Source organism: Syngnathus floridae, chromosome 4, assembly GCF_059516105.1.
Source record: "Syngnathus floridae isolate MCC-2025c chromosome 4, RoL_Sflo_1.0, whole genome shotgun sequence".
NCBI classification, from domain to species: Eukaryota; Metazoa; Chordata; class Actinopteri; order Syngnathiformes; family Syngnathidae; genus Syngnathus; species Syngnathus floridae.
In genome coordinates this window covers 19,532,128-19,543,174 of record NC_142416.1, presented here as the reverse complement: position 1 = coordinate 19,543,174, position 11,047 = coordinate 19,532,128, and the positions used below count along the sequence as shown (strand labels likewise).

The 11,047-nt window shown below is 43.7% G+C and overlaps 2 protein-coding genes and 1 long non-coding RNA gene across 4 annotated transcripts; 1 reads left to right on the top strand and 2 right to left on the bottom strand.

The window, feature by feature from the left end:
• Nucleotides 1-903: 903 nt before the first annotated feature.
• Nucleotides 904-1,587, bottom strand: LOC148399755 (uncharacterized). The gene is made up of 3 exons (XR_015857855.1): nt 1,387-1,587; nt 1,076-1,226; nt 904-998 (listed from the first exon to the last, which is right to left on the bottom strand). It is a non-coding gene; the product is annotated as an uncharacterized LOC148399755 (long non-coding RNA).
• A 1,359-nt stretch (nt 1,588-2,946) lies between these two features.
• Nucleotides 2,947-9,091, top strand: marchf1 (membrane-associated ring finger (C3HC4) 1). Of its 2 annotated transcripts, XM_088372539.1 has the most exons (9): nt 2,947-3,312; nt 5,224-5,280; nt 5,396-5,463; nt 5,772-6,458; nt 6,617-6,797; nt 6,863-7,007; nt 7,865-7,909; nt 8,006-8,252; nt 8,338-9,091. In XM_088372539.1, the coding sequence occupies exons 1-8, from the start codon at nt 3,235-3,237 to the stop codon at nt 8,248-8,250; spliced, it is 1,506 nt and encodes a 501-aa protein (XP_088228665.1). In that variant the 5' UTR covers nt 2,947-3,234; the 3' UTR covers nt 8,251-8,252; nt 8,338-9,091. The 2 variants fall into 2 exon arrangements, with proteins under 2 accessions (XP_088228665.1, XP_088228666.1); XM_088372540.1 differs by lacking the exon at nt 7,865-7,909 and having other exon boundaries at nt 2,952-3,312.
• On the bottom strand, nt 8,773-10,545 carry tma16 (translation machinery associated 16 homolog). The gene is made up of 7 exons (XM_088372548.1): nt 10,399-10,545; nt 10,173-10,279; nt 10,030-10,067; nt 9,880-9,964; nt 9,579-9,727; nt 9,456-9,498; nt 8,773-9,355 (listed from the first exon to the last, which is right to left on the bottom strand). The coding sequence occupies exons 1-7, from the start codon at nt 10,399-10,401 to the stop codon at nt 9,154-9,156; spliced, it is 627 nt and encodes a 208-aa protein (XP_088228674.1). The 5' UTR covers nt 10,402-10,545; the 3' UTR covers nt 8,773-9,153.
• Nucleotides 10,546-11,047: the final 502 nt, after the last annotated feature.

Genomic DNA, 11,047 nt, shown 5'->3' with positions numbered 1-11,047 from the left:
GTTTGTGTGTCCTTCTTCGTGCATGTGCGCCTTTATGACTTTATGGTATTTGCAAAAATGTCCGTGTGGACACGGGCAAGATTCCTGGCGGATTTGGCCAACGCTCTCCTCGGCCCGTTTTTGTTTCTTGTGTTGCGCTTTGCATATCAGCGGCCATTGTCTTTTAAAAAAGTTTTATTTTGCCCTATTTGAATATGCTAATGCATCTCCAATTGTCATTCACAGCCACCTGGTAGCCAACTTGCTATGTGTTGTGTTCTATACGTGTGTGCGTGTGTGTTTGTTTGTCCTTGAAAAAAAAAAAAGTCTCCCTGCCAGGTTTTTCGGTGTTGTAATATTTGCTCTTGCTGGGGGATTAAACGCCTAGACGGGGGATTTTCCATCCTGCTCAAACATCACTAAGTGACCCACACCGAGGAATTCAATCAGTGTACCCGAGTCGTAATCGTTTATTATTTTCATAATGGAGGGAATGGAAAAAGATAATCACGTCACGAACAACAGAGGCCACAAGATCCAAATTTCAATGGGCAGCCTTCAGCATGTCTGAGTGTTGCGTGCGTATTTTAGAGCGCCATCTATTGGCCGGGTTGATTGCAACGCAAATTCAGCCAAGCAGAAGCCGATCGTCTCGCGCCACAAGCACGTTGGCCGTCTTTATTGCAACTAGACGGCTGACTGACGGAGGGCTCAGGGGTCAAAGGGCAAACTCAACAGGGAGTCCACCCGGTCAAGATGTCCCCTCGCCGGGGCTTCGGAGGCCAAAAGTCAGCTGCTTTGTTGGAGCCCAACTCAGACACGGCGGCCACGAGGGGCTGTCAGGAACAATCCAGTTTGTCACTTGGCTCATTTTAAAAGACTTTAAAGAGGAAAATGAAAAATGCCACAAATCGAGACAGCGTATTATTTTCTTTCCTTTATTGTCACTGTCTTCATTTAGTGTGTCTGCCTGCTGATGGCTCTCTGCTTCCCTCTTGCAGCCGTGTTGACACCTTCATCTGAAGAGCACACACGCACCTCATAAGTGTTAAACAAGCTTTTTGCACGTGTCTTACGTTGTGTTCCCTTTTCCGACCTGTCCGCAGGTCGTCGTCCGGCGCGATGCAGACGGAGGCGACGCCGAAGAGCGTGAAGACGACAAAGGCTGTCACGATGAAGGCCAGCTCGAAGCTGGAGAAAGGCACTTCCATGTAGGTATGAAAGAAGCATTCATGGAATTTTTTCACCTAAAAAGAGCGTCCACAATTGTTCTCTGGTAATTCCACAATTGGCCACTGTTGTTTACTGGCGCTGTGGCACAGTCAATAATTTCAGGAAAGTCATACGTTTTGCATAAAACCAGCAATGTGAGCTAAGGAAGGTAGTTTGAAAATATAAAAGACTCACCACAAGAAAAATCTCAACCTCAATGTGTAGAGTTCCCATACACATGAGTAGAAAGAAAAGAAACTTGAATCCCAACACACAGGTCGAGTCCCGGAAGCAAATATGAACACACCCTCCTAGTGCAATGTACACACACACTCCCTCACACACACACACACTCAAGAGCCTTCCGTGGCTATGATGTCATGTCGTCAGACTCGCAAATGGAGGAGGAAGTTCAATATGGCGAGGTTGCCGTCCTGGTCTTCAGACTATCAACTCGTCATTGTGCAGGTAAACGCTCATCCCTTCATTGAAACAAAAAACAACAAAATATCTTTACAGCGCACTTATTGTGTTATTCCAAAACTAAATACTATAAAGCAATTTCTGTTTCTTGTTTTTTAATTGTACAATTTTGCTGCTGCTTTAATTTTGGGTGTAATTTCACTCTCAGCCACTAGATGGTGGAACACATTTGAAACTAAATTTGAAGAAAGAGTGAAAAGAAGAATTTTTAGTTGACTGAATACAAATTTTAGAGATTTTTTTTTGCAAATCTATCTATAAAAGTTGAGAACTCACACAACTAATTACAACCTCATCTTTTTGAATATAAAGTTTGGCACATTTATCTGTCAGTTTGACCCAATTTTGCTCCCATCATTTACGTTCATATATTCAACAAAGTGAAATTGAACAAAGTCATACTTATAGGACGTCCACGTTCCTCATGGATCATTCCGGCCAGCGTGATGAGGGCAAAAACCAGGAGGGAAAAGACGACAGTCAGCTCCTCCAGCTCACCCAACAAGAACGACAACATGGTCCAACACGGGTAACTATGTTAGCATTAGCACTACTTCCACCCACATACACTTATAGGGCAGTGAAGTGCACGCTTGCGCCTCTCAAATTCAAGTCGGCTCATATTAACAATCATTAATTAATGAATGGCTTTTGTGCCTCTTTGTGTCCTTGTTTTAACACTTCTCCTGTATCTACTCATTGAGACATTTGCATCCACCTCACTGGCATTTTTTTAAAAACTATTTTTGAAATCGCTAATATTAAGTAGAATACTTGTACTTCTAAAATCAAAAATAATATATAAAATAATAATTATTTAAAATATTCTTCATAATTATTGATTAGAATATTATTATTATAATGATAGTTTCTGTCATAAAAATACATTGTGATTTTTTTGGGTTTGTTTCATTTTGGGGGCAATTCATTTTAAGGCAACAATATGACTACTGGATGCACAATACGCCTCTTCGTCCTCTTGCGGTAAATTGAGGTCACACATCACGCACACACATGTACACACACACATTGGTTGGTATTTTTAAGTCAGATAAGTGTCTATTTCAAGGAAACAACAAGTGCGTTTGTTGTATGTGTTTTTAGCATCCCCGAGCGCGTCGTGTAATCCCATTAGTTCCGAGATAAGGGCGGGTGTGCAGGCGGGGGGCGGATTGAGGTTAGTCTAAGCCTTAATCCCCTCGCGGAGCGTATGCTTATTATTACCCCGTATGCATGGCGAAATCCAGCACGCCAACACACACCTCTCTCTCTCTCGCTTTGTCAGCGGGGGGAAGGGGGGGGCACGAGGCGAAGGCGGACGGACGGAAGGAGGGAGCTGCTGAGTAGTTTCCCAGTCGCCATGACAACCTGACACCCAGCCATCTCTACCGCTGTCTTTGTGATCTAATTCCACCATCCGGATCGGGAAGCGCAAGGAGAAGCAGGACCTGCCTGGTCTCCTTCGGCGGGATGACCGCCCATCGGAGGACGGGGAGGCGCGGGGACGCCATGGGACTAACGTGTGCTTGAGTGTGTGCGTGTTGCCTGGAAACCGCCAGCATGCCTGTACACCAGATTACGGTGGTCCCAGCCAGGGAGAACGGCAAGAGCGCCTCTCGGCCCAAAGACAGGAATGAGGTAAGGTCCCCCGACCCACTTCTCACGGTGTGAGTCACGTTTGGACTTCAAGCAAAATGTACCACTCGGAGGTCAAACCATGTTAGCAAATCTGATGAGCTCAGCTGAGCCATCAAAACTGCTCCGATTTGGTTTAAATGGAAAAGTTGTGTTGGAAAAGCTCCATTATCATGGACTGACAGGCTTTTCCCACTCCCAGCAAGCTTTTATCACTCTTGTGGGCTTTTTATGCTCTTTTTAACAGAGTGTGACAAGACACTGTTGGTGTGGGGGCACATCCCAGGGTTACGTCACACACACATACACCCACACACTTGGCCAACGTGTGTGTTTCCCTCGAGAGCCAGATTTAGAAATGACCTAAGATGACTGATTACAGTATTGTCACTGAGATTTATTTTTTTTGTAACACTCGGGGCTACTGTCCCTGCACATTTTGGGGAGGTGTGAATAATATGAGTATGCTTGTAAAGTGGTAACTTGACATACAGTTTCATTTGTTCCGTAACCACACTTGGATCAAATTACTCCCATCTCAAATCATCTTTCCCCATTGAAATGAATGTAACCGCCATTAATCGGTTCCAGCCTCGTGAACGATTTGCCCAAAATGAAATTAAATGACATTTTGACTTTAATCATAGTACAACAAAAATCAAATTCAGTTCAAGTTGAGATTTTGCCATATCGTTATCATGAATATTCCCATCTTGTTATCGGCAAATCGGTATCCATCTAAATATATTCAGTGGTGCTCTCAAGCCGCACCACTTAATCCGTCCACAAGTAGCGTGCACATGTTCAACTCGGCTGTCTTCAGCCTCCATCGTAACCAGGAGAGAGTCAACACGGGGGCAGGTAGGCCGTAGCTGCGTGGCTAGTTGCTCATTTAATCAACAATTGCCGGAGCTTCTTGACGCCTGGAAGCAAACAATATGTGGGCGATGTGGCTTGAGCTCCTCAGTCAGGCTCATGAATCAGACAAGGGAACGCCGCGCTTGTTAAAACAACTGTATAAATAGCACCAGGTTGTAAGCATCCATTTTGTTCCAGCATTCATGTTACGTGTGTTAAGGAATGAAATGAAAAGCAGAGGCGCTTTAAATCTAATCAGACGTGCGGCGAGTTTGTTAATTCACAATCTCATCACAAGTGATGAGGGTGTGCACACTTGTGCAATCTCGTTATTTCTTTGGATTGAAGGGGGATGTAGACTTTTGAAATTCACTTAATTCCTTTTGTTTATTGTAACATAACAAAATGAAAGAAATCAGTAATTCTGTGTTTTTTTCCACTCAACTGCAGAAGAACGGAATTTTAAATTCAACAACAATTAGCGTCTTTTAATAGCATTTCCAGACTCCTGATGATGATCACACGTGCGCACTTCTACATGTGCGCATAGCCGAAAAGCACAGAGCCGCTAATAGCAAATCAGGCGAGCAGCAAATCCCTTGATCAGCTTAGATGAGGCCCTCTTGTCTCCACGTGTGGATGCCTTCTCTATTTCACTCTATTGTACCAGCCATGTCATCACAATTTGGGGGGGGGGCAGCCCTGCAAATATTTAATCTCAGTTTGTAACATTACCGTCATATATTCTTTATCCTCTTTGAAATGAATATTACTGTTATTTTTTGCTGACTACAGCAACTAACTGAGAAGTCATAGAAGGAATTGTTTATTTTTCTTCTTTTATATCAACATGACTTTTATACAGTACTGCCTCCTGTTGGCCAAAGCCAGAAGGAGCAGTACACGGAATTGGACTGTAGCATTAAATCGTGATTCACAAACTGGAAACATGGTTGGAACATTGGAGGTCATGCGGGTTGACCATGTGCCGTTTTCACCCCCCCAAAAAAAAAAACCATCATTCCGCCGTAATGATCTCTCGTCTTTCTGCTTCAGGGCTCCCAGGCCAAGACCCCTGGTCGCTCAGGCAGTCGATCCAGCAACATCTCCAAGGTAACCACACTGACCTCCCGGAGTGTTTGGGTAAACCCAAAACAACATTTAATTGCATCTTTGGGAATCAAATGTATTTCAAAGTGAGCGCATTGGTTCTCGTGATGTCTTCCAGGCGAGCAACTCGACAGCGGGACAAACCAGCAAGACGTCCGTCACCCCGTCTTCTCAGGATATTTGCAGGTAGATTGTTTACCGTCGCTAGCTAGAAGAGCATTTCATGTGCGTGTAAAAGATCATCTTGAATTTTGACAACCTCTCATGCGTCCACCCATTGTGCTCATCTCACCGCCACTGTTTTCATCATATCATTTTAATTTTTTTTGTAAAATTACAAAATAATTTAAATCAAAGAAATAATTCCGTTTTACTGTATTATAAAGTTCAGTGGATTTTCATATATTTTGCATGAAATTTTTAATTTGTCACCTCATTGTCATTTCATCTCAGCATCCATTTTGTGTGTGTGTGTGTGTGTGTCACATGTTCAGTGTTGTCCACTTGAGCCGTGTTGAGGAGGATGTGTCCGAATTGCCCACCCCCATTGACAACAAGACCTCGCGACGAGCTCCCATGACGGTTCCTAGCGCCGCCCGGGGCCCCTCAGCCCCGGCCCCGAAGAAGCAAGTGAAGCGCCGCCATCGCCGGAAGAGGAACAGCTTCGACCCATTGGAGGCCAAAAACCCGCACCGCCACGAGACCCGGACGGAGGACCCCTTACGGGTTCCCCCGGCGCGCTTCCTCTGTCTGGACTCCACCTCGGAGGACGAGAAGCCGGTGAGCCGCAGCTGGACTAAGGAGAAATCCAGACGGGCTCGACACCGCAGCCGGAGCAAGAGCGGCGAGGACGTGACGGAGGTGATGGAGTTGCAATCGCTGGGCTCCGACGAGATGAAGGACGACCGACCCCTGGTGGTGGACGACGGCGTGAAAAATCGACGCGGCCTCAGTAGCAGCGGGAACAGCTCGCTGAGGGAAAGCTTGCCCAGTATGGACAAGGAGCCCAGTGCGCCCAACAGCTTGTCGGAGGACGACGATGAGCTGATCACTAAAAAGTATCAGGAGAAGGGGGCGGGGCAGGGGGACATGTCAGTGCCCACTCCTCAGAAACGCTGCGGCACCAACGGCGCCCCGCTGCCTCACGTCTGTTCCGATGACTCCGAGTTGGAGGTGTGCAGGTCAGTCGGGGCGTGCGGCCACACGTGTCAAAGAAGGTCCACAATAATGGACGCGTTGAAGAACTTTCCGTGTGGTTCCAAATCCGCACGAGTCTGGCAAATGGATGCATCCGGAACATTCAGACACTTCCTCACCGCTGGTGCATTTTTGTTCGCAGGATCTGCCATTGCGAGGGCGACGAGGAGTGCCCGCTCATCATGCCCTGCCACTGCACGGGCAGCCTCAGCTTCGTGCACCAAGCGTGTCTCTACCAGTGGATCAAGTCGTCGGACACCCGCTGCTGCGAGCTCTGCAAGTTTGATTTCATCATGGAGACCAAACTCAAACCTCTGCGCAAGGTACTCACCCACGGCGTGAACTGAATTTCAACAGCTAATATTTTTCACCTCATTTGTTTTGCTAGTGGGAGAAGTTACACATGACCAAGAGTGAGAGAAGGAAGATCTACTGCTCCGTGTTGTTCCACCTCATAGCCATAGTCTGCATGCTGTGGTCCGTCTACATCCTGATCAAGAGAACCACCGAGGAGATCAAACTGGGCAAGAACGGTAAGTGCCATCAGATATATATATATAAAAAAAATAAAAAAATAATAAATCCAATCCCCTCCCCAGACAGTCAATTAGGTACACCTGCAAAAACCAGAGAATAAAGTCCAAATCTTACAAGAGTTGATGTAAAGCCATTTTCTGCCTTGTAATATGACAACTTTATTCTCACAATGTCATTATTATTCCTTAAAAAATGCAGAGAAAGAGAAATCCCATAGAAATGAATTTATATCCAAATATTTGAGCAAGAATAGTAGAAAGTGATGTGATTTGGTCATGTGATCGTCAATGCTATTAAATATTGGCTACTACACGATATGTATCACGGCCACTTTCCAGCGCAAATGAGTAAAGCTTTATTAAGCCAATTAGTCAATACCGTACCTTGGAACCGATATGACACGAGATGGAACCGAAGCACAACTTTTATACTTTGGCTTGAGCTCGACTGTTGATACATTTTCAGTTAATAATAGAGCATAACCACATAGCCTTTATTATTTCAACTTAAAGACTTTCTTCTAGAAACAAACATTTATGTAGAGCTGCAATTGTGTGTTCAATTACTGCTCACGTGATTATTTTTTTTATATAATAAAATAAAATTAAATAATAAAAATCTGATTTTTTAAAATTATTTTATTATTTATTATGATTTTTTTTTAGAGTGGTACTTGATATAAAAAGTTTGAAAACTATTGCTCGTCTGGATAATCTTTTGAGAGGCCACAAGGTTTAAACCAATCAGGATCCAGGAGGCGTGGCCATGATACATGCTTATAAAAGTAGCGCTCAGTCGGTAGAAGTCAACCAGCAAGCGAGAGAGAGAGAGAAATTAACACTGTTGGTTGCAGAGGAATTTTGGCGGATTTCTCTCCTGAAGTACTATACCCCCCAGGGTAAGCACGGCTCTGCATCTCAACCTGTGAGCGATGTTGGCGCCCCCTGCGGGCCGAATACCTCCATTAAAGCCGTGTCCCCTCCCTTCTCCCCAGGTGTGCTGGAGTGGCCCTTCTGGACCAAACTGATCGTGGTGGCCATCGGTTTCACGGGGGGCCTCATCTTCATGTACATCCAGTGCAAGGTCTACCTGCAGCTGTGGCGCCGCCTCAAGGCCTTCAACCGCATCATCACTGTGCAAAACTGCCCCGATAAGAACCGGCTCGACATCGGGAAGCCGCAGGCGGTCGCCGAGGGGACCGCGGTGCCGCCGGACTCGGCCGAGCATAATCCCGTTTGAAGGTGGCGACAGTTTGCAGTCAAGCCGGACTGGTTCATCTTGTTTTCATGATTTTGTCTTCAACAATTCACTTTTGTGTTTATCAAGGTGAATACAAGAAAGCAGGCAGTGGATGGTGACCACGAAGAGTGATGATGAGTTCTCGACTCCAGAAATGGACTAATGACTGTATGTCGTATTTTTTTACGTTCCCTTTATGCACTTTGTCAAACTGCACTAAAGCCCCTTGGTACATTCCGTTTCAGCTAACGGGTGGGCAAAGTACAGCCCGCAGGTTACATGCAGCTTGGAAATTTTTAAATAATTATTTTGTTGAAATGAACTAACATAGTTGACATCCACATTCAAAGTCTTTTTATATCATCAACAAAAGGCCTGTCCTATCAATCCAAAAATGAATTAAGGGCCTGGAGTGACTACGATGCAACCCGCCTTGAGAATTATTTTCCTTTTGCTGATTGGCTGAGAGAAGTCACATGGTATGGTTTCACTTTTGGAAGTGAATCACTAGAATAAAGGACATTTTCTAAAATATTGTAATTTATTAACACACCCATGTAATTACTTGAAATCAAATTTGGTTCAGTGAGTTATTTGTATTTTTTTTGCCACTTTTGCGATTGAGCAAACATGATCATTTGTGGGAGGTGTGACTTTTTAAAGGTCCGATTCCAGTCTTTCATTATGGCGCTACGTTTAGAAACGACATGTTAGTCGCTTTGTTTACGTTTCTACCAGAGACGCCACAAAAAGTTGGGAAACCTTTCACGACACCATTTTTTGATTTGCTAAAAAGACACATTTAGCTTGTTTGTGCAATAAACCCAATGTAGAAAACGTGTAGAGTTGTTTGTCGTTAAAAAAAGTCTTTGGGAAGTCTCATGCAAGACAACAAAAGAAATCTTAGTCGGAGTCAGACATCAGAATGTTTTCGTCCAACTCTTCATCGCTATCTTCATCGTTATCGCCCAACTCTTCTTCTTTGTTGTCCTTCTGTTCCTCTTTGTCGTTCTTCTGCTCTTTTTTGTCCTTGACTTCCACGCCAGTGTTGGAAACCTTCGTGAATTTAATGTTAGGAAGTTTCTTCAAATCTCCCGTCCATTCCCTGCAGTACAGAAACATTTCTTGACTGCAGAAGATGTCTCAACAAAGGTTGTATTTTTTTAATTGATTTATATTTACACTGCCAAGAGTGATTCGCTCACTTGAATGTTTTGAGATTTTTCGTGTTGATGAAGTCTGGGATCTCTGTGAAGACAAAGCACATTTATCTCAATATTTTTTATTACAAACATGTATGGAGTTAATGTACATTTACAAGTACGGACCGAACCCGGCGCCGTGGAACAGCGCCCGCTCGCGCTCGATGGTTTGCTTGATGAAGTCCTCCCTGGCGCCGTGGAGACGCCCCTTCCGGCCCTTGATGCCGTTGACCAGCTCGATCTGCTCCAGCTCGCCGTCAAACCGTTGCAGGTACCTACAACACACACATGAATAACTCAAGTTTTTTTGTGATGCTGGACAGCAAGTCGTCGTAGTATTATAGTGCCCCCTGGTGGCCAAGGCACGTATATCATGACTCGCAAACCGTTTTGTACAGAATAAGATCATTTTAAAACTCTGGCCCACCTTTCGATGATGTCACAAGCATCCTTCATAGTGTACGTGGTCTTTTCTGGGTCCAACTGGGTCTGAAACCATAACAGCTTCTCACCTGTGGATGGGAAATATATCCTTAATTAAAAATTCAACACGAAAGGAAATAGATAAGTAACTTACCAATATTATTCAGACGCGCAGCTTTTTCAACTTTGTGCCTGCAGAAACAAAACAGTACGCCATAATGCAGGACATATTTGAAAGCAAAACATTCAGATGAAAAGCAGAGAATACGTCGTATGTTGAGACCATCGTAAACCCACCGGTCTTTCTTCCTGAGTCGTATTTCTTCCCGGGCCAAGTAGGCTGCTTTCCGACTGTACGGATGCACAACCTTCTCCGGGGCTTTTCCCTTCTTCTGCGTTTTAGGCTGAAGACAAATTACAATTATATTGTATAAAGGGTAGTCACATATATTAAAATGTCTTTTTTCATTAAGATTGTGATCGATTTGTTTCGTTGTTAAAGCAAATCAAAGATGGGTCTCACCATTGCTGTTGGGAACTCGTGGTGAGTTTGTTGACAGCTGGGCCGGAAGCGGAAATGATAAAGTTCCGCATGGAAAAAGTGTTCGGGTGAAACAAAAGCAGGGAAAACAAGTCCGTAGTTTCTATGGTACTTGAGTTTATCCGGACACCCCCCAAAAAAACGAAATTAAAAATGTATAAATTTATCAACTAAAAACTCATCTGTTCAGAATTTTCAAGACGAAATTATTATTATATTTACTTTTTATTTACTTTATTTCACCATTTACAAACTATCTAATTATAAACAGTGTAAGTTTTACTATATTCATATAGCTGCACATTTTTGTCAATCAAATTATTGGGGATTACTTTTGTCATTGCTTTGAAAACAGACTCTGCATCCAAGTTGCTAAATCCTCCTTGTCGTCATGTTCCTTCTGAGAATTCTGAATCATTTTTTTCATGAAATGCTTGACTCCGACATTAAGACAGATATTACTCAAATCCATTCATTTTACACCGAAATAGGAATAAAGATAGTGTACTATTACAACCCTAAAAGTGGGGCAATTTAATCCAACTATATTAAAAGTAATTTAAGAATTTATTAACTTAAATATGATCTGCGTTTTAGATGGTAAAACATCTTCCTTTTCTCCACAATTTCC